Genomic DNA, 23,692 nt, shown 5'->3' on the forward strand with positions numbered 1-23,692 from the left:
GGTTTGTATACCGTTTGTGCATTTCATGTGAGGAAACTAAGCAACAAAATGAAAGTGTTTGTCCTTGTAAGGGACTCTTTTATTGTATTGATTCTTTTATTTCATCTCAGAACAAGGTGCTTTAGTTTTCATTTAGTCAAAGCCTCAGAAATTCATGATGTTGCCCCGCAGCCATATGTCCTTTTTGGTATGTTCCGATGGCTAAGATGATTTAATTTATCATCAAAGTACATTTCATATGAATGCCCCATATGCAAATTATATTTAAAGAAAAGTTTGAATAGTTCAAACGTAGTATTATGTGTTTTTGACTTTCATCATGACCCAGTCTATGTAACTAGTTTCAGGCATGACATTGACCTTCCCTGTCAGAACGAACGTCCTCCCCGGTGGCCACAATCCAAACGTTTTCCTGGCCGGTATGGGCTGGGTGGAACCTGTGGAAGGACTTGCTTTATTAGCTGGTCGTGTGAGATTAATTGAACATCTGTTCAGGCAGAGACAACTGACCCCAGTCACAGCTGTTTACCCTCTTTATAAATATCTAATAAGTGAGCTCATGATATGCTACCTTGGATATGTTCAAATTGAAAAAGGTATTTTTCAATGTGAAAGAAATCTAACGACATTGGTTCCTTGCAGGCTTTTAAATGCAAGGCAGGGCAAAAGCATTGAGTTTGAGTTCATAACTGCAAAGGTATTTTTGCCAATTAGAAGCTAGTAAGAAGTCATTAAAATTATTTCAATTATTTTGTGGATGAAAATAATACTACCGTAATACTTTGTTGACCGAGACAACAAGATAAGAGGGAGATACCCGCTATGACAGATGACATTGTACAAAGGAGAAAAGCAAAGGTGGATGTTTACAAACTCATTTACATGCAAATTCTGGGCGCTTGTATTTCTGTGGGAATGTTTTGTTGTAAAACTTCTTTTCAAACTGGAATTTCGTGCAGTCTTTTTTAACTGGTCGACTCTGTTTGTGGAAATGAATTGAAATCTCAGCGAGAATACACAGAATTCATTTGTCGGTGTCTATAGCCTCAGCATTCCTGCCAGGAGCGAGACAGTAATGACAAACACACACTCACAAAGACACACACACACACACACACACACCACACTCCCCCCTAAGCACAGGTCGAATTTGAGGCTGAAAGCACTCTGCTCACCCACCTGATTAGCACTGTCTTTGTTCCGTGGTCGGTGGCACGCCATGAAGTATGATTGCAGTTGGCAAACTGGCGGCTTTGAAACAAACCTACTGCTGTGCTGATATGCATCACTCTTTACCCCCTTCCTTCCTTTGCAACCTCAGAATCAAATGAGGTTTACCTGCTCAGTTGGTGTCCGAGCTGTAAGCCCTCTTTGGGGAATTTGTAAAGTTTTATTTCCCTGCCTTTACATTTGCAGGCGTAGTGGTAAAAAAAAATCAGTACAAAAAACAATTCAATTAATACTCATAATTAAATGTGGTTGTGGTTCATTTGAATATTGCAAATATCGTAAATGTCTATTCATTTTTTGTAGTCCTTTTTGAGTCTAAGCTCTACTCTTTCTCTGTTTCTTTCTTTAGGCTGCCTCGATGGCCCTGAGTAGCTTGGGACATGTATACACAGCCATAGGGGACTACCCAAATGCACTAGCTAGCCACAAGCAGTGTGTTCTGCTGGCTAAGCAGTCTAAAGATCAGCTCTCCGAGGCACGGGAGCTGGGAAACATGGGTGCTGTCTACATTGCTATGGGAGACTTTGACAATGCCGTCCAATGCCACGAGCAGCACTTGGATATCGCCAAGACCCTTGAAAATAAGCGTGAGGAAGCCCGAGCCTACAGCAACTTGGGCAGCGCGTACCACTATCACCGAAACTTTGACAAGGCCATGTCTTATCACACTCATGTTTTGGAGCTCGCCCAAGAACTGGAAGAAAAGTCCATTGAGATGCGAGCGTATGCGGGCCTAGGGCATGCAGCTCGTTGCATGCAAGACCTGGAGAGGGCCAAGCAGTATCATGAACAACAGCTCTCGATAGCCGAGGGTTTGAAAGACAGAGCCGCCGAAGGAAGAGCTTCCTCGAATCTGGGTATGTTTGCAAAACACTCGCTTGCAAAATGAATAGAGTGATCTTGATTGAAAATTTATTTTTAAATTTCAATGCTCCTTTCACTTCGTCTGTTCAAATGAGTCAACTGAAAATGCCGAATATCATCCTGATAAGTATTTCTTTGACCACATCAAAATTCACGAGTAAAAATCCAACACTATTCTTGATGTGAATTAGCCATACTAAAATTTTGTACACATCTTTAAAATGGGGCGGCCTGGCGGTTCAGTGGTTAGCGAACATGTGTCAAAGTGGCGGCCCGGGGGCCAAATCTTGCCCGCCGCATCATTTTGTGTGGCCCGGGAAAGTAAATCATGAGTGCCGACTAACTTTCTGTTTTAGGATCAAATTAAAATGAAAAGTATAGATGTATATTAAATTTCCTAATTTTCCCCCTTTTAAATCAATAATTGTAATTTTTTTCTGTGTTTTTAGTTCAAAAATCATTCAAAATCTAAAAATATATAAAAAAGCTAAAATAAAATGTTTTAGATCTATAAAAAACTTAATATTCAGGGGTTTTAATCCAGTTCTTTTAATCCATTTATAATAAAAAAAATCTAAATTTTATATCTAAAATGGTCCGGCCCACGTGAAATCAAGTTGACGTTAAAGCGGCCTGCGAACCAACCCGAGTCTGACACCCTTGGGTTAACGCATCGGCCTCACAGTAAAGCACCTGGGTTCAAATCCAGGTCGGTCCACCTGTGTGGAGTTTGCATGTTCTCCCAGGGCCTGCATGGGTTTTCTGAGGGTACTCTGGTTTCCTCCCACATTCCAAAGACATGCATGGTAGGCTGATTGAACACTCTAAATTGCCCCTAGGTATGAGCGTGACCGTGAATGGTTGTTTGTCTCCTTGTGCCCTGTGTTTGGCTGGCCACCAATTCAGGGTGTCCCCTGCCTCCGGCCTGAAGTCATCTGGGATAGGCTCCAGCACCCCCCATGACCCTAGTGAGGATAAAGCGGTTCAGAAAATGAGATGAGATCTTTAAAATATTTCTGTCTTAAAGATTACCATATAGTATAGGATAGTATAGTATAATACTGTATTGTAATGCCCTTGATTTGCTCTCCTGATTTTTTCGTGTTGCCTTCAAGCATAACTTAATGCATTTTCAAAGTAAGTCTTTGAAGTTGCTGTATACCATGGGCATAAATACAAAACATACTTGAATTTGCAAATTCTCCTTAATAAACAAGCAATGTTTTGTAGCCGGATGTGTAAAATTTAAAAGGCTAAATCCAATAATGTTTTCTCTCGCTCTTTGTTTTTAGGCCAGAGATTGCACAACCTTCAAGTAATGTTTATTATATTGAAGTACTTAAAAATCATCAGTTCAACCAGTCAAAAAAAGTACAAAACAACACCAATAATTACCACTAATAATTATATTCCTTTGCAGAAAGTGCAAACAAAACAGTTTACTGCACGTGTTTACGGATGGGGACATTTTAAAGATACAATTTAACCAACAGTGATAAAACAAGCTCATGCATAATACCATTTTAATGATATGCAATTTGAACTAGTTATTTCACATAAATGCAACATTATGTGAAGAATGTTCTTGGTGATTGGGTATCACCAAAGTGAGCTTGCACCACTATAAAAAATATCCAGTTTTGCTCTTTTAATATCTGGTGTACATTCCGTAAGGTATATTTAATGTCCTTAAGAGAACCAATGTAGAAAATGGTGTGTGGGCGTTTTTCAGTGTGGTTTCCTTTACCCCCATATGAATGTTGCTCCATTTACAGACTTGACTGTTTCCCTAATGTCGTTTTATATACATAATTCAAGGTCCATATGATTATACAATACCCAAAGGTGTATATGAAGAAGTTTTATTATAACGCTGTGTGAATTTTCCCCTTTTTAAATGAGAAAAAAGGATCTGCTGCTGTGGACTAAAACTAGAATCAAATGACGAATCAAATTAATTTCAAAGGATAGAAGTTAGTCTTGAGCAAAAGCAACCTTTAGGAGCAAATTAGAAAATCTTTACTCTAGAAGATGATTAAATGTAATACAATAGTAAAAAGCAATAAAACATTGCTCCTTTAGCTATCAACCACTCCATGAGATCAATGCTGAGCCCATTTTTCTGTATTTAGTGCAGCAATTACAAACTACACTGCCTGAATTATGATAGCCATCAAAGCAGCACTAACCTTGATTCTAACGGACAACGCAGAGGTTTAATAGTTCTTCCGGATGATTTAGTCTTTAACCTCTGAATAATGTGTTCAAGTGGAGAATTGAGGTTAATTAACCAAACATAAATTGAAGCTGTGATTTGACCAACCTAAATGGTGCACATCCCCTTTGCTGCAAAATACAGCTGATCTTTGAGACAAGACGATCATAAATTGAAGCACCTCTCAAGAGTACATTTTATGATGCTACCTACATCAGAGTTTTATGATGTGAGGTGGCAGGTGGCAGATATATTCTAGTGTCTTATAGGAATCCCATGACAATATACCAGACCAGGGTCTTTATGATTGGTAGCAAAAGTGAGTACTTCTAATGTTGTAATGAGGAGTGCAATGTTAAAGATCTCCATCTGGTGACATGACTAAATGAGTGAGTCGTGGGTAGCAATGAAACTTGTTGCTCTACAGGGACAAATTCCGGCAAGATGACCATCGTTCTCGAATTACACCTCTGACACCGAGGAAACCCCGTGTCAATGTAGCCAATCTGTCTCTCTGCCATTTTTTTCTTGCTCCGTCCTCATTTCACTTTTTGATGCCTCTGCCTTTCATTCTCTCGGTCCCCTGCCTCACCCCTGCTGATTGTAATCTGAAACTGTCAGGCCACTAGTAATTGAAACTGACTTGATGAATCGCTTAATTACCTTTAATAGCTGATTCAAGTGGAGCTGAATAATGAAGATAACAGGGAATGAAGTGGAGGTTGTGGAGCTTCTGTCTGTAATTGTTCTGTTGTTGTTTTTTCCGCGGCACATTGTTGTTGTTATTCCATCACGAATGCCCACAAGCTGGATTGGAAGACTTGAAAACATTTTTCTTTTCCTTTACACAAAGGAGATGGGAATGATCCAAAGAATTAACAAGCTCAAAACACAAAAGTTTCGAGAAAGGCAATAAGACATTTTGGGAAAACGGCAAAGTGGACAGTTTTATAAGCCCTCGGAGCTTGTTGTTGAACTTGGTTGCGGGTTGGTTGGGCCATGGCTGATTTGCCCCTGAGGCATACTTGTATAGAGATTGCCATCCTTTAATATCCAACCTCGATGCCCAGAGGCACTGGTGGACCTGGCTCAGCAATCTCTGACCTATAAAGGATATGAATGTTTTGCATTCCAGTCTCATATATTATTCAATAATTGGCCAGCTTACCAACGAGTCAGCACTATTGCATATCGGCGAAGGGACTGAAGTAGTACTACTCCTCACTACTGAAGTAGTGAGTTGACATGTAAACATCTTGAATAAACAAACGGGTAAAATCTGTCCTGTATTATCTTCAGACTTTTCATGTCCCAATTATACAAGACAAACTCATACCCGTAAAAGCGCAGCGATTTTGAAATTTATTTGTCGGCAGTCAATTTCTATTGACCATGAAGTTGAAGCAAATTATAATTTTTTATATGCGTGGAGAATATTTTATTGCTCGCTAAATCGTAAGTATACTTTGAGTATCATTCACCATTTAAAACAGCATTATTTAATCCAAAGTTGGGGCCAAATACACTATAAACTAGACTTGCCTAGAGCTTTGAGACGCAGAGATTACTCATTTTGGAGACTAAGCCTTTGGAAATAGATACATTATTAGTTGGACTATAGCAAAAGGAGAAAGAAAGAGAATAATTCAAAAAGGAATTTGTCCAGCCTATTGGCTCAGACAGGATAAATTGAAGGCAAGAAGGAGCTAACCAAATACACACAAAAATGCATTTATCTAGGATTGATGATATCTTTAGCTTTTTATTGGGATTTGTGTCAATATTAGCAACCCGTCCTTTTCTTTGATGGGGATTCAATGTTCCCCGCAAAGACCTATCTATCAATTTACTATGATATTAATCATATTCAGGGTCTCAGGCACGCTCAAGATTCTTCCAGTTGGTATTGTGTTATACTTTCATACGTATTCTCCGAGCTGAAGACCTGAAATAACACATTGGTCCTTGTTCTGATACTATATTGAAGGCAGGGGCATCCTTTTATTAGCACTTGGTGAAGTTTAGCACATTGCAATGGCAAAACTGTATACGAATTAGATTTTATTAGGTTTGGAATATCTAAATGCAAATTATTCCAGGACACATTTTATGCCCGTGGACAGTCCAGTGATGAATAAGAGAGATAAAGAGGAGTGGGTTTTTGAGCGGGTGCCGAGATGGAACAGCTCAATGGGTGGTGAAGACAGAGTTGGGTCTAATGCTCTTATATGTGCAGTTCTCTCACTCAGCATGTGTCTATCTAATCCAACGTTGTCAAACTCAAGGCCCTGGAACCAGATCCACTAACCGCATGATATTTTGAGGTCTAACAAAGAAAATGATACTTTTTCAACATTGCAAATTAAGCCCTTGAGAACTACGGTGGTCTAACTATTTTTTGTTTCAAGATGAATGCTGGTTGAAAAAAAAGGGAATGGATTTGTTAATGTTCAATTCAGTGCTCTCAGCACTTTTTGTTTGCTTGGTGCCAAAGTAAATGCATGTTGATATAATTCATCTGGAATAGTGGAGTGGAATGATGCCATATAAATTTAAGCGTCACTTAAACATTACACCCCAATCATGCTCATAAGCGTCTTGAATTTATTTTTTGCGAAAACGAAAAAAATAATTCCAGAAATCTAAGTGCACTCATAATATATTTTTATTAACCAACAAAATAATTTATTGTCATGGCACGGAGAGTTGGCGAGGGGGTGAAATATTTTCCTTTCCCTATGGGGGTTGTGACAATATAATTGAGAAGCACTGTTGTTATTCGGCTTTCATGACAGATTTGACAGATGTTTGCACTTAGACCAGCGTTGCACAAAAGCTTTGGTGGCATCCATTGAGTAGCAATCATAAAAGAAATCACTGTCCTGTAAAATGGCACAAAAATTGGGCTAGCTTGTACTGTTTCTCGCGTTACTAAGCCTTGACTTTTGATTTCAAAACAAATGACCCATCACCACACATTTTTATGTCTACAAATATAACACTACAAGTCAATTCTACATTTTATGTTGTTTCACAATCATCTCTGGAAAAAGTAAATGAGCTTAATCTAACAATATCTCTCTTTATAAGATTGATCTCCTTGCTATTTATGTTAGTCAGACGTTAAGGACTGTTCTCCCTCTGATTAATTATTTGGTAGTTTAACAACACAACACAGCCCCATAGCGCCCTATCCTTTGGACATCCCTGCAGGTTCTCGCCTCCTCCTCTGCTCTCTGTCTCCCCCCACAGATCGCGACATTTCCTTCTGTGTGTGCTGTTTTCACACAGTAAGATTTTAAATCCCACTCAATCCCTTAAGAAGTATAGACCTCCTGATACGTATTAATTATTGTTAAAAATGTATGCTGCTTTTTTATTTATTCATTCTTGAACTCCCCTGGATATTATACTTCTCTCTCTGCCTGTCAATAAAATCGACAACTCTGGAATACTTCTTACATCCTGCTTCCAAATGTAAATAAATGATTACATGTTTCTGCTGAATACTTAATACCAGTGGATACAAAACCTTTCCAAACTCTCTGTCTAAATCCACCCCTTCGGAAAATAGTGGCGCAACACAACATAGTAATCTAATTCGACACCCCTAACCCCAAAATGCTTACCAAGTGGCAGATCCATTATTTGAAATACTAATACACAGTTAACTGCAGGAATAGGGATCTCGATAGCATCTGAACAAAAGCAGAAAACAGGTCACCATCCCTCGAAGTCATCAATCATGGCATCATTTCCGTCAATATAAAGCCAACTTTTTAATAAAAAGTGACAACACAAGTCTTAGTAAGAATGTATATGCTCTGGATGGATTGAATGGCGCACAAAATCATCAATATTAATTTCACTTGCCCTCTTTTTACTCCCACTGACGCATTTTGAAAGAACTAAACTTCATACATTTTGTGGTAGAGCCGATTATGTTATGGTTTACCACAATAGTTGAAGATTAATTTAACACAAAGACATTGTAAAGGCATCATATTGATTTTGACAGCATACTGTGAGGACAGTGCCTGGTAGAGGTATGGTTTTATTTTCTGTAATCCCCTTACCATGTTGGGGGGCTGCACCCCCTGCGTCTGTGCTGACAGTCTCTTCAACCAGTCTCCATGGCTGTGTTACTGATTCGTTTGCAGCCAGCTACATGGAGCATTTTTGCTGGTAATGCACCAGAAGGCATTACATTCTCAGTTCGTTCTCTTACTGTTGAGGACACCCTAACCTTGAGCGTGACTTTGATAGCTGCCGGTGCTCCTCCAAGCTGCCTGCACAGTGAATCTTAACATGCTTAACAAGCAAAAACGAGGGCATTATTAAAGGTGTAAGAGGAATATTGTTACTAAAATGCACTTTAATAGAATGTGTATTTAGTGCAAACTTCTAAAAGCAATGATTGGATTGAAGCACCCCCAACCTTTTGTCTTACATTTGGCTTTGTCTCAAGACCAAAATTAGGTCCAGTTGCATCCCTTAAAATTGAAAAAAACACATTTTGACTGATTTTTCGAACTCTTCTGCATGGATGATTTTTTTCTATGCCTTTTTATTACTGACATACCTGTTACAATATGTTTAATGTGCGTTTATATTTACATATTTTTGAATTGCGAATTTTAAGATGTCAACTAGAGTGTTATTGGACACATTGTGTTCATGTCCATGATGTTATGAATGGGAAAATACATGAGCTTATAATGCCAGTGCGTTTTTGCGGTGTACTGGAAAAACTGACAAACAGGGGGATGTTATATCACTAAAAGCAGTTTGACAATGATCCTGAAAAAGCTAGTCTCAGTGCAGAGGAGCCCAAATTCATTAAATATGCTTCAATGTCTTTTTTACAGTGCTTTGAGATTGTTGTTTCGTATTGCCTGGTGGATCTCAGGGGGGAATCTGCATGTTTGGTTATGTGTTGCGGCAGATGGTTGTTATTTTTGATGAGATCATATTTTATCAGCGACAATACATCCGCCACCGGCTTCTGGATTATTTATTGTTTCAATATACTTATCTGAAGCTAAAGTTTTTTGCTGAGCTTTCCACATCAACTTCACACGCGCTTACATGATTCCCCATCTCAAACTCTAAAAAGCTTTCATTTTAAAAGAAAAATATATCCTACATATCCAGCAAACGCATCTTTTGATATCACTCCATTTATAATGGCTATAATTGTGTTGTGTAAGCAGACAACAGATGGCACCTAGAGCCATTTTGCAACCAAATGGCTTTGCTGAAACACTTGCATTTTTTTCTGTTCCAATTTTACCCATTTAAATTTAATCGTAATATACTGTGTTTACAGGAATTATTCACCAGATGAAAGGAGACTATGAAACTGCACTCAAACTCCACAAAACGCACCTGGCCATTGCTCAGGAGCTCAATGACTATGCCGCACAGGGGCGGGCTTTTGGAAACATGGGCAACGCTTACAATGCCCTTGGAGCCTTTGACCAGGCTGTCCGTTACCACCGCCAGGAGCTGCAGATCTCCATGGAGGTCAATGACCGGGCCTCACAAGCATCCACACATGGCAATTTGGCCGTGGCTTACCAATCCTTGGGCGCACATGACCGGGCTTTGCAGCATTACCAGAACCATCTCAACATCGCTCGTGAGCTTAGAGATGTCCAGAGCGAGGCGCGAGCTCTGGGTAACCTTGGTAACTTTCACTGCTCACGTGGGGAATTTCCTCAGGCCGTGCCCTATTATGAGCAGTACCTGCGCTTGTCCCCTGACCTCCAAGACATGGAAAGTGAAGGAAAAGTTTGTCACAATTTGGGCTACGCCCACTACTGCTTGGGTAACTACCAGGATGCTGTCAAATACTATGAGCAGGACCTCGCTTTGGCCAAGGACCTCCACGATAAACTAAGTCAAGCCAAGGCATACTGTAACCTGGGTTTGGCTTTCAAGGCTCTGGGTGACTTTGCAAAGGCAGAGGAGTGTCAGAAATATCTTTTGTCACTGGCCCAATCCCTCAACAATTCCCAGGCTCGCTTCAGAGCTCTAGGCAACCTCGGAGACATATTTGTCTGTAAAAAAGACGTGGCTGGAGCCATTCAGTTTTATGAGCAGCAGCTGGCCTTAGCTCATCAGGTACTGAATAATTGGTACATTCTCAAATAATGTCATGTAAGTGTAATTCCAATAGTGATCATGTGTTATTTTTGTCTGATTTCAGGTGAAGGAACGTCGGTTGGAGGCCTGCGCCTATGCTGCCCTCGGGGCTACTTACAGACTTGTCCATAAGTATGACAAAGCACTAGGTTATCACACCCAAGAGCTGGAGGTTTACCAAGAGCTTGGGGACTTGTCTGGAGAATGCAAAGCTCACGGACACTTGGCAGCTGTATACATGGCCTTAGGGAAGTACGCCATGGCCTTCAAGAGCTACGAAGAGCAGTTAGAAATAGGGCAGAGGTTAAAAGATCCTGTTGTGGAGGCACAGGTATATGGAAATATGGGCATAACAAAAATGAATGTCGGGGTGATGGAAGAGGCTATTGGGTACCTGGAGCAACAGCTTGCTACTTTACAGCAACTAAGTGGTAATGAGGCTGTGATGGACAGGGGCAGGGCCTACGGAAACCTTGGGGACTGTTACGAGGCTCTTGGAGACTTTGAGGAAGCCATCAAGTACTATGACCAGTATTTGTCAGTAGCTCAGAGTCTCAACTGTATGCAGGATCAGGAAAAGGCCTATCGAGGTTTAGGGAATGGACACAGGTAAGTCTGCTTTATTTGAAAAAGGTACACCGATGAACATAAAATCATGCCACACTTATCTGCAAGTGAATTTTTTGGCTTCAGAACAAAGCTCAGGCATTTCAAGGAGCTTTTAGGGCCGTTTTTTTCTTAAACTTTGTGTCAAAGAATTGATATCAACCAAAGAATCTAAAATAAACAAAAATATTTGCAAAACTGCTCACTCTAGAGTCCTCAATAGGCAAATAATTTTCTGCATTGTCAGCATCATTGCATTCACGCGTGGGTGTATTAGACATCAGAAGGAATTAAAAGTCCTTACTCACAAAGCCCTCTCATCTTCTGACAGTTTTCAACAAAGTACTTATGTTATCACACAACATTAATTCCTGTGAGGAGTTTTATTCTCATACCTTTCCCATACCCTTTGAACTGGCATTCACCCTTTGTTGATATACCAGAGACTGCAGGAGCAAAACGTTTAAAACCTATCAGGCCAATTCAAAGCTTTAGAATGGGATACAGTAAATGTACCTTTGTCAGCACACACTGTAACTATCTAGTGTAGGATCGACTCCTTAATTTTTTTTTGAGTAATCCATTTAAACTTTGAAGTTAGGAAACAGTTGAAATCAGAATTTCAAAAATGCCAATTTTCACTAAAAGTTGTTGTGATGCAAACATCCTGAAAAAATAAATCTTTATTTGGTAGTGTATTGGTTTGTTATAGTATTTGTCTGTTTTTCTCTCGCTAGGGCTATGGGAAACCTCCAACAGTCACTGGTGTGCTTTGAGAAGCGCCTTGTGGTGGCTCATGAGCTGGGAGAATGTGGATTCAAAGCTCAGGCCTATGGTGAACTGGGCGCACTCCACAGCCAGTTGGGCAATTATGAGCAGGCCATTTCATGTTTGGAGCGTCAACTGGTCATTGCCCGTGATACCCACGATCGGATACTGGAGGGTGACGCCAGCTGTGGTCTCGGTGCTGTATACCAAGCGATGGGAGAATATGAGACAGCACTGCGATGCCACCAGAGTGATCTGGAAATCGCCGAGGAAACCGGAAACCCCACACGCCAGGCTCGCGCTTATGGGAACCTGGGCCTTACCTATGAGTCGCTGGGAAACTACGAGAGAGCAGTTGTGTTTCAAGAGCAGCACCTGAGTGTGGCGGCTCAAACGAATGACTTGGCTGCTAAGACACTAGCCTATGGCAGCTTGGGGAGAACACACCACGCATTGCAGAACTATTCACAAGCTGTCATGTACCTGCAGGAAGGTGAGTGAGACAGCGAGAACTGCATTGAGCATTGCCTTTGTTGCCTGAGCTGATAGGCTTAGTGTTTGTGAATTCATGAATATGAAATTCACAGCCTATTTGTTGCTAAGCCTTTGCTACATTTTTATTAGGATATGCACATTTGGAGTGTCTGTATGTGTGTGTGTTTGTGCCTTTGTGCTTATGAGTGCACTGGGGATTCAGGCTGTTTTATGTATCTGCCTCTCTCTTGTTGTATAGGTATTTCGGTATTTATGTCAGTGCAAACCTATGAGGATACCAAAGCCTTTTCCCTATTTGCCAACTACTGTTCTACCGCCTCTGTATCTACTTCCGCAGGTTGTTTTTTTTCCCTCAAACATCTTTTCACACAGTGACACATCTCAGGTGTCAGATTATAATGGGGGAAAAACAGCTTGGCCTCTCAGAAATTGATTATCTCAGTGAGTGCAGATGTGATAGGTTGTAGTCCCCCATTTATGTGTGTTAAATATCCACTCCACTAGGTTTGCAGATGACCATTAACCGACGTCTTGCTCTAGCACACCGACTGTTTTATGGCCTAAACCCTGTTTGAATCCAAGAAAATTGCACCTCCTATGTGGACTGAGTCATAGCTCACCCTGCAGGAAGTGAATGCAGGGAGACCAGAATCCATCTCTTCTATCTGCCATCCTTAAGCAATTGTTTTTATTATCTAGGTCTTAGGAACACCATACCCCCACTGCAGACTGTTCTTATTGAACATTATTGAAAACAAAGGCACCCATTCTGTCTCCATTCTCTGCTTCTGCCGTCCCCTCTGCTGTCCTGTTCTTTGTATACTCTTACTTGAGTGTTTTATATTGATTCACTGTTACAAACCATCATATGATATTATATGCCTTAAATAGCAAATCTGAGGCGTGCTGTAACTGTAAAGCCATTAATTAATCAGTTAAAGTTTGCCCTCAGGTCTTTCCGAATCTCTCGGCACAGACATATCACAAAACAGTTGCCATTAGAGAGAACAGAAGATTTCGCTTTAGGGTCTGCCTTTGCTTTTTTCGTGGAATCCATCCAGAAAAACTCCATTCAGTGACACAGCATACGATGCATAACAGCGTCATTGCCAGCATCTGGTGTGATTCAGACAGTGACAAATGATTTCAACCCGGCAAAGAAGGAACATGTAATTTTGAGCCTGAAACTTTATAACACTTTCCTTGTATTGAAGAATTCTCTCTTTACTCGAGACGCTGTCCAAATACTCTGAAAACCTGCTTCTTTGTTTTGAAGAATATATGAACTATAGTATGGCCCTTTTTTAAAGACATTTAGAGCATATACTATTATAATTAATAGTTGCTATGTAATTGTTTTTATTAATTGCAGAAATTAGGGATCGAATCTAGGAATGGAATATTTATTCATTCATTTTCTGAATTGATTATCCTCACAAGGGACGCAGGGGGTGCTGGAGCCTCATCTCATCTCATTTTCTGAACCGCTTTATCCTCAGAGTTGTGGGGGGTGCTGGAGGCTATCCCAGCTGACTCCGGGCCTGAATCGGTGGCCAGCCAATCGCAGAGCACAGTTGGACAACCATATACGCTCACACTCATACCAAGCGGCAATTTAGAGTGTTCAACCCCCGCCTACAATGCAATTTTTAGGGGTGTGGGAGGACACCAGAGTACCTGGAGAAAACCCACGCAAGCCCGGGAAGAACATGCAAACTCCACACAGTGAGGACCGACCTGGGATCGAACCCTCGATCCCAGAACTGTGAGGCCGACATATTAACCACTCTGTCGCCAGGCCGCCGGAGTGAAATATTGAATCTTTTTGCATTTGAAACCCACTCACAGGTTTTTGATTTTAACTTCATACCGATTCGTTGCATACGAGATTTGAAGCCTTTTTCAGGATAAATGTGCAGGCAATATCCGCACATTAGAGCTGTGCATAAAAGCAGAGATATTTGATTTGGAGCTTCAGTGATTCTCCCATCTGTCTGTCAAAGTACCGTTAACATTTTCAGCGGGTTCTCTATGGGAGTAGCCAGCCACATCTTGGTGTCAGCCATTGCTCCGTGACTGTGCCTGCGGGGTGCACCGAAGGCATGCTTGCTGACAGTGATACACGCTGAGTGATACAGAGAAGGAGAACTGAAGGAACAAGAGTGTTAGGAAGTTGTCTAGAGAGAGTAGGAGTAAAAGAAAAGACACTCGATGTCGGACGGGCAGAGAGGCGAATCAGAGGTGGTCATGAGTCATAATTCCCATGTATTATTTCCCTGTCAAATGGAGAAAAAAGAAAACAGAGTTGGTTGACATTCCGGCTTGATCATGAAAAAAAAACTAAAAGGCAAAAGCTCCGAGAAGGAACAGTTTTGTGTGTACATGTGTGTGTGTCTAGGCAGATGAAAGGCTTGGTGCTACAGTTGGGATGAATGAGGGGTGAGGTTGTCAGAGAATGAAGAGGATAATTTAGATCTGTTTCCTTTCTCTTGTTCCAGCGCCTAATGAGCCCTAACAGTGCCGAGGCCCTGTGAGCACTGCCGCCACACTCGAGATGAAACCGGTAGAGGGGAGGTACAGAGATGAAAAACAAGCAGTGGCGGTAGATGGAAAGATGAGCACAGCTGATGCACAGGGGAGAGAGGGTGGGAGTGCGACAGGGGGAGGGTGCGTGGAAAGATACATGGGTGGGGGGGAGAGGATTGTTGATGGACTGCGTCAGGCTTCAAAGTCTGGCTTGGATGGCCGTAGAGGAGCCATGAAGTCTCCGTGGTCTGTTGGTGAGGTTTGTGGAATAGCTCAGGTCATGCTCTCTGTTCTTGGCTTATCTTCTTCGGCCACAGACCATTTTCCAGTATTGCCGGGAAAATATAGCACAACGAGCTTGGCTTGGCCCATTTTCTACTCGCTCTGACCGAAAGCATGTCTAGACTCTGAGCCTCTCATAAGCAAGTACTATAGAGAATGCACATATAAATGATAAAGTAGTAAATAAGCACAAGTTCATTGCACTATGTTGACTTTTTCAAGTGAGTTTAAAACCTTGTGGGTGATGTGCGCTCTAGTGGCTGGTCTTTTTATTTGTTTAAATGCTCCTTCCCCCTCTTGTCACTCCTCTCAGTTGTACAGCATTTTCTTGTCAGTAATTGGGCTGAACCAAGTACCCGGCAGGCGGGCTAAGGACACATGCAAGGATGTGACATACACATCAATGCTTGAGGGACTGGAATTGAAAGGCAAAATGCAGCCTTGCAGGTACTCTGCCTTAGCTAGTTTTTGTATATCACCTTGCACGCTGCGCACACACTTAATTTTACTAGTACACTGACAGCCATTGGTGTTATACAGGCTCAGAAAATATCAATATAATATTAACAGTGCCACTTCCCAATAGAGGGGAATTCATGAAAGAGTTAAAAAATGGTTATTAGTAAGTTTAATATTTCACCAGGATTTACAAGATAATAAACTATTATTATGTCATTATTTTCATGCAGTTTTATCACATCGCCGAGACAATCTGCGCTTAAAATGGAGTTATGTTCATTTTGAAGCAATTTCCGTTGGTCATTTCTGCTTGTTTTTGTAAACAGTGGTTTTCTTATGAACGTCTAGCTGATGCAATCACTGTAATATATTTAAAGTTAACAATACACTGTACATTTGGATCAATATATGGACTGATTGAACAATTCAATCAAATCGAATGTAACTCAAAACCTTGATCATCACTGTCATCTTTCATGTATGCCATTTTGTTCAAATGATTGATTTTCTTTCAAATTTCTGAAACGTTTCAGCAAAACTATTCTTGCAAGGAAGACATGGTTCATTCATTGATCACACGGTACCGTTTTGACAACCTCTAGCTGTCCAATTCACAGCCATATCTTGACTTGAGTTAGTCAGGGAAAAGAGGCGAGAGCTTCAGACGTGTGATGAAACTGACTATCTGCTTGAGTCCATTGGCAAGTACAAAATGGGTGTTGTAGATTGGTCAAGTTAGATCATTTGTCGGAAATACACGTAATTTTGTCATTTAGACAGGGGCAAAGAACTCTATTAATGCTTTTTTTATTTATAAACCCCTTTTACACTTTTTTAAAGTAGATAATACTTTGCTCAAGGTCCATTATTAGAAATTGATTATTTGTAAACCATGTGTAGACTTGATCTTGAAATGATGTGCCTTGTTGTGCAAGCATTAGGTGTGTGTTTGCTCAGTCGGTTGACAAACAGCATTGATTGGCCATCAGCCTGCCAGCCGTTGACTGTGTGTCTTTGAAAATGCAAGTCCCAGTGTGAGATGCATCTTAGAACTGAGGCTAAATATTTAAACCTGATCACGGGCACAACATCAGCGCCGCGCCACACTTACATCTGTTCCTCCGAACGAGTCCGCCTGTTCTGAATAATTTTTACTCTACCTCCTCTGTCGCTCATCCTCTCACGCATCTTCCTCTTTCTGGCAGGCTTGCGGCTCGCAGAGCAGTTGGCTCGGCGTGAAGAGGAAGCAAAGATCCGCCATCGCCTGGGGCTGTCTCTGTGGGCCAGTGGGAATCTGGAAGAAGCCCAACATCAGGTGAATAAAATTAACGAGTACTCTTTTCTTTCATTTACCCTCAATGTGAATTGCCATCTTCATATCCATAATATGCACCTTAAACTTTCTGGAGCATGGTATTTAGCAATCACACCGATGTGATGAAGTCAAACATATTGAAATAGTACATTTGAAGTGGTACACGGTCGATTGGTCGCCGGTCTTTTGGTCGCCGATCTTTTGGTGGCCGGTCTTTTGGTCGCCCGGAACGTAAGTGATAATTACCATTTAAATTGTTGCTCAAATTCCCTAAATACAAACTGTGAATGACTATTTAGTCATACTTAATGCCCTATTAATTATTAGGCTAAAGAAAAGCTCCAAATTTCCCGGACTTTTATTGTTTTTTGTTGGAGAACTTGTTAAGACCCTGACTGACATAGCTTCTTAAAGGGACAACGCATGTACATACAAACTCTTATACACTCACACGTCGGCTCAGTGAAACTGCTCATGGCCATTGTTGGCTTTTATTGATGTAGACCGTGTTGTTTTACCTTGTTTTGTTGCGGTCTTTTGGTCGCCCGTTGTCGCAGTCGGGGCGACCAAAAGACCGCGACCAAAAGACCAGCGACCAATCGACTGCACACGATTTGAAGTTCTCAGTTCTGCCCCTGTTCTGGGTAGAGAATACAAAGTTTAGAACAGGCATCAGCTGCTTTACAGATAGAACGTGTTTACTGGTAATATGCTATGGAGGGCGTTGAGTGGGTAAATATCGTCATCTCGGCAAAAGCTGTCTGAAGATTAGTTTTTTTTGTCTGTGTGTATTGTTGCAGTCCCAAACCTCCACACCACACATCAAATACACACTTCCCTGTTCTACCCACTGCTCACCTGCCAGGCATGTAATATCCCCTTAACATTTCTTGCTGCAGTCTGTCCACACACCAATTTCTTTTTTGTCCCATATATATCCATGGGGTGTGGTTAACCAGTTTTTTTTTAGGTTTCCTCACATTAAAACCAGTTACTATTAATTCTGCTGTATGTGCATACTGTATATACATCAGCATTGATCTTTTTTTTCATTTTTATTTTTAACACATTTACATATAAATTGTTCTCAAATCAACATTCAATGTACATTCTTGAATTTGCAACCCTTAGTAAATTCCATGACCCTCTTACAATTAATATTCACAAAGCGCACATGGCAAATGAAAGCACTTGGCCTTACATTTTTAATACACTGCACATGTATAATCATTAGTATGAACCTGTTGTTCACGATAAAACAGAGGTTGTCCTGTATTATATTTAATTGGTACAACACTACTACTTTGTCAATAAATCAACGGCTCCTTAAATTTTAGTGCTTTTCTGCAGATTAGACATTTTGTTTACTGTTGACGTAAAATTGTCAGAGAAGATCATTTCCCAAGGAGAGGAGTAACTTTACAGAAATGACTAGTAGAGTGTGTTCACCCAACTCGCCTCACTGATTCCGTATGACAGTGACATTTACTTAACATGTCAGATAAAAGCCACCTTCCAGTTGGTGACATTTTGAATTTGTGTCCCTGTTGTCTGAACCGCAGCCCAACAGGTCACCAAAGACACAACATATCTGAACCTGTTACTCAGCCAAGATGCTTTAGGTTTCTCTTTTTTAGAAGGTGGTCTGCGAAATCATATAGCTAACACTGAAGTAATCAACCCACAGCCCTATCAGTGGAATCAAGCAGAGACTCACAACTTCTCCTTGCACTAATGCAGCAAAGCTAACAGAATCTCTACTGATCTGTACCCACTGACTCTGAAAGACTTTGCTGCGTGACCTTGGGATATTCCCGATGAGCTACCATCTATGCGTGTGTACCAATGAGAACATGTCTGACTCGCTCTCTCTCTCTCAAATCAAAAACACTGTGTTCGGACCAATCATTTCACCTTGAGCTGTAACCATTTATTTACTGCTGTTGTTTACTGTGTGTGACGGTGATCACGCAGTGTGAACAGAGTGCTTCAGCCTTTGTGTTGGCCGGAACGACTGGTCAGTGGCTCAGTAGCACTTTCACTCATCCTACAGCACGACCACTGGTGTTGGAATAGGAAATCAATAAAGGGTTCAATGAATCCGAACACCTAGCCAGCTCTGTTGGGCAAAGTGTAACATTACCCACTGCCATACCTGCCCACACCTTTTCTAAATATAACATATGACCATAAATAACGTCATCAAATCAGCACAGAAATATAAAGCAGAGTGAATACAGCCATTTTAGTCATGTCTAGATAAAAGTTTTCCCTTTATTATATCAATTTAAATAAATTTACTTGAGTTGCATTCTAATTCATTAACAAATTCAAGTGGCCCTCCTATTTTTGACAGCTGGCGAGCATGTTGGGTCGTGTAGGTGTAATGCTCCCACCTAGCGGTAGAAATCTTTTTTTTTCTCCTCACTACAAATCCAGGTAAAGGTGCAGACTGAATCTCATCAGGGATTGGCAATCCAATGATTACTTTGGCAGCATTGCAATACCCAAAATGCCTTCCCTAATTAGAAGATTAAGATAAAATAACTCTAAACAATTCAAAACCGTTCATATCTTGTGCAGTTATAGAGTATAATTATAAATGATTGACCATCATTTTATATGCTTGTTATACAATATGTAAAAGGTCAATGAAGTCTCAGATGTGGAACTTGGTGGAAACTTGTATAAATTGCTCAGTATCAACATTGCATTCAGGTTATTATTCAAAGCCATTGTGATGTGATAGCTTAAGTAATGACAAAACTGATATCTGAACAGTCTTTGAATTAATTAAATTGCTATCATTGTTGCAGCTTTATAGGGCATCTGCACTATTCGAGACCATCAGACATGAAGCTCAGCACAGCACAGACTACAAACTTTCCCTGTTTGACCTGCAAACATCCTGCTACCAGGCTCTCCAACGGGTGCTTGTGAGCCTAGGTAAGAAATATTGGCTATTTATTGACGTTTTTCTCCACTATTCCACGCCGGAAAAATCGAATTGTCACTTTATTAAACAAGCTTGGGATGCACAAGATCAATGTGTTGTCTATTACTTTTAAGACTGTTATGAGATTTTTTTGCAACAATGTTTGCACTCCACAGGACATCATGATGAGGCACTGGCGGTGGCAGAGCGGGGACGTACCCGAGCTTTCGCTGACCTCTTGGTTGAAAGGCAGACAGGCCAACAGGACTCAGACCCCTACACCCCAGTAACAGTGGAGCACATTTTGGACACAGTTAACAGCCAGAGATCCTTGGTACTTTACTTTTCCATGGCTGCTGGTTACCTGTACAGCTGGCTACTTGCCCCAGGAGCAGGTAAGAAGTGATTTGATTTGGATGTTTACTCAACAATACAATGCAACATTTTATGCGTGGTTTATTTCTGCAATGACACTCGCAATTTCCAACTCAACACCCTATTTTAGTAGCACTTGATCCCCGGTAAAAAAAAAAAGGTGGAAACAAAGTTGTTTGCTTGCACTTTCAAACTTCTAAGTGTTATTTTGCCCCATGGGGTCATGAAGGCCAGTTTTCACACCATGCTGCTACACCACCTGCCACTTCGCTGATGGGATTTGCCTCAGCAACCCACAAGGCTTTTGCCTGTGAACCATGCTAATTGTTAACGACAGAGCCAACAACTCTGGCAATATCTTCCCACCTCACAAAACCTCAACACATTGAAAACATCTCTGTCGAACATGGAAACTGTTCTTAACCCTTTGTTGTTCTACCCTCTTGCTGCTTTTCTTATTTCCCCTGAGTTTATGAACACTTTTGTGCTTTGCATTCTTATCTCTTGCTGGTTTCTGGGTCACACCAAGTCGGGTAGTGAGTGGAATTAAGATGGCTGATCGTTTATGAGTCGTGAAATTTCAGTGTCTTAAGAGAACTCATTTTTCCTTGAGCTTGATTAGAACATGTCACACGATTGCCATACCGATCTCTTTGCTACTGATCCCTTGTAAAAAAAAAAAGGGAAATAAAAGGCATAACCCATGTTCCATCCTACCAAGTTCGAACATTTAATCAAATGCAGCTCAAAGGCAACACGATGAACTTGACACCCCCAACATTATTGATATGGATGAAGGCAACACTTCAGGGACAATAGTGATCATTAAGTCATTTAATATTGCCCCAAGCATAGAGAGCTTGCTTGTTAATTACATGTCTGTCGCTATCTGGCGTTCCCTGGTAACCAGCTGGCACACAAGCATGTATGTGGTTGTCTAATGTGCATTCATCAAAAAAAGGCTAAAATGCTCTGCTCAAATTTCATATCCAAATAGTTTAAACGTGGTGATTTTATGTTGTTGTCAATGTGCTTGTTTTTTGTCTTTCTAGGCATTCTAAAGTTCCATGAAGTGTACTTGGGTGAAGGAATATCAGAAGTAGGATCAGACTTCCAGGAAGGAGGTCTCAGTGGGGGCGCAGTGGTCAGTGCCTCGTCATTGGAGCAGCACATCGCCAGTGCACGGGAGGCCCTCGGGGTTGAATCCTATTACAGCAGGTGAGCTTATTGCAAAATAGTTGACAGATTTTGTCACGTAAAAAGAGAGTGCTGAAAAAAAAAAGTACAAAATCCAAAAGAGAATTTTCTGCACCTAGTTCGTTGAAGTGTAAAAACGTGTTATTCCACCCAATTGCTCACTGTGATTACAAGTCTCTACTCCTACTTTTGGAACGAAACTATCTTTCCAATGAGATAAAATAATGGCTTTTCTTTGGCCAGCCTCTTAACAGTACCACACAGCTGTTAAGCTGACACATTTAAAATGGAAAATAATTCCCCAAATGAAAAGATGGTACAGCAGTAAAGGCTTTGAAGCGGTTATTCACCAATGGATAACCGAGGATAGAACCAGAGGGATGCTCAATGAGTTCAAGCGAGTTGAAAGTGTAGTTTCCTTTGTTATCCAGGGTCTGCACTGTTTTTGACATTAGCCACATTTCATTCAAATTGCTGTTAAACTGCACTAACCAGCTGGCCTGCCTGACACCTGCCTGTCTACCCTAAAGATGGTCAAAGGCCCTATTACCAGCTCATTTATCCCTCCAATGGGCATCTGCTTGAATGGAACTAACATGGCATTAATTATGAGACTATTGTACACTTTCAAAAGGGACGAAAAGAATGTTACCATATGTATTTCTAGCTGTGGTAACAATACGGATAAACATACACATAAAATGCTCATATATGGCCACAAAGGACATTAATGATTCTTTATGTTGTAGACTTCCGCCCTCATGGTCAATGCTTGTATATAAATACCATATATTCTATACCAGTGGTTCCCAAACTATCTTACCTGACGCCCCCCTTTCTTGCTTCCAGTAGACCTATACCGTTAATTTCTTTTCAGATTAGATACCCTTGAAAATTATGCTGTCGCATCTTTTGCAGTAAAAAGAAGGTGGTTCATGTCATGTTTCATGCTAATTTATTTAGCGACTGCAGTAGGAGTCAGTGATATTGCAGAATACCCTCGGATAAAGACTTAATAAAGGGACAGACAGCAGGTGGGGGTGGTTGACTCAATGGCTGGATCAACATCATCAGCATTGTAATGAAAGGATTACACTCTGCCAGGTTTTTTTTCATCGAGCCAAGTGAAATTAGGCCATCTATGTGTGGGTTGAATTGTGTGTATTTTGGCTATATAAGACTAGTTTCACTTTATATTTCCAAAGGGGAACAATGCAAGTCTTTATACCATCTACTTAGCTCGAGTTGCCAATCCTGCAATAACAGTCTGTCTAATGTCTCTTTGTCTTTTTTTAGAGGGTGTTCTAGCAGCGAGACCGAGAGTGAGGCGGGAGATTTGTTGGATCAACAATTTGAGGAGTTAAACAACAAGCTTAACTCTGTCACTGATCCTACAGGCTTCTTGCGCATGGTGTCCAGAAACAACCTTTTCAACAGGTAGGAGAATGCTGCAAATTATCCAGACACCTGTGTGCATATAAAGAGGAGATACAATTGAGTTCAATTGACTAGAGAAATAGAAAAGCTCCTTTAGCTAGCAATTCTCTAGTTCATCTGGGAAAGGAGTTCTTTTCTATTGTTCAATCTGTGTAGAAGCAGCATGTGAATGCCTTTTATCAAATAGACTTGGAGCCAAGGCTCTAAATCCTCTATCATCTGTGTGTTTTGATGGGATGGGCCTATGTGTGCATATATATTGAACTTGCTGCAAAACAGTCATTTCATCACTATGGCACTGACTAGATATGTACTCCAATATATTATGGACCTGAATAAATGTGTGGGAGACTGGGTCATATTTCCCTTTACACGACCTCTATTGAGCCTCTCTTTGATGAGAGGATAATTCCATCTTTAATTGAGTCTTGGTGCTCATTAAGCCCCTTTAATGGGCTCCCGGTAATAATCCACTCATTCTTGTGGGCTTCAAAAAAAGCAAGGAAATATAAAACTCCCGAGGATGTGAAGCCTAACGTGGATCACAATATTATAGCTGGAGAAGACAAAGAAAGCTTCCGGTCGTTATGATAAACTGCATGTGCACTGCATTTATTGCTAAAATGTTGAAGGAATTAAGGCACCTGTGTCAAAGTGGTGGCCCGGGGGCCAAATCTGGCCCGCCGAATCATTTTGTGTGGCCCGGGAAAGTAAATGATGAGTGCTGACTTTCTGTTTTAGGATAAAATTTAAATGAAGAGTATAGATGTATATTAAATTTCCTGATTTTCCCCCTTTTAAATCAATAATTGTAATTTTTAATCAAATTTTTTCTGTGTTT

General features: G+C 40.8%; 1 protein-coding gene across 4 annotated transcripts in view; it reads left to right on the forward strand.

Moving 5' to 3' along the window:
* The window catches only part of ttc28 (tetratricopeptide repeat domain 28), a 143,224-nt gene that overhangs the window by 111,431 nt on the left and 8,101 nt on the right, over window positions 1-23,692 (forward strand). For all 4 annotated transcript variants that reach the window (XM_077600153.1, XM_077600150.1, XM_077600151.1 and 1 more), the window contains 9 exons: window positions 1,580-2,087; window positions 9,639-10,435; window positions 10,521-11,065; window positions 11,800-12,323; window positions 16,798-16,907; window positions 19,724-19,853; window positions 20,019-20,237; window positions 21,270-21,435; window positions 22,711-22,851. In XM_077600153.1, coding sequence (XP_077456279.1) covers window positions 1,580-2,087; window positions 9,639-10,435; window positions 10,521-11,065; window positions 11,800-12,323; window positions 16,798-16,907; window positions 19,724-19,853; window positions 20,019-20,237; window positions 21,270-21,435; window positions 22,711-22,851 — 3,140 coding nt within the window. The remainder of the gene's footprint in view (window positions 1-1,579; window positions 2,088-9,638; window positions 10,436-10,520; window positions 11,066-11,799; window positions 12,324-16,797; window positions 16,908-19,723; window positions 19,854-20,018; window positions 20,238-21,269; window positions 21,436-22,710; window positions 22,852-23,692) is intronic.

Source organism: Stigmatopora argus, chromosome 5, assembly GCF_051989625.1.
Source record: "Stigmatopora argus isolate UIUO_Sarg chromosome 5, RoL_Sarg_1.0, whole genome shotgun sequence".
In the NCBI taxonomy this organism is placed as follows: Eukaryota; Metazoa; Chordata; class Actinopteri; order Syngnathiformes; family Syngnathidae; genus Stigmatopora; species Stigmatopora argus.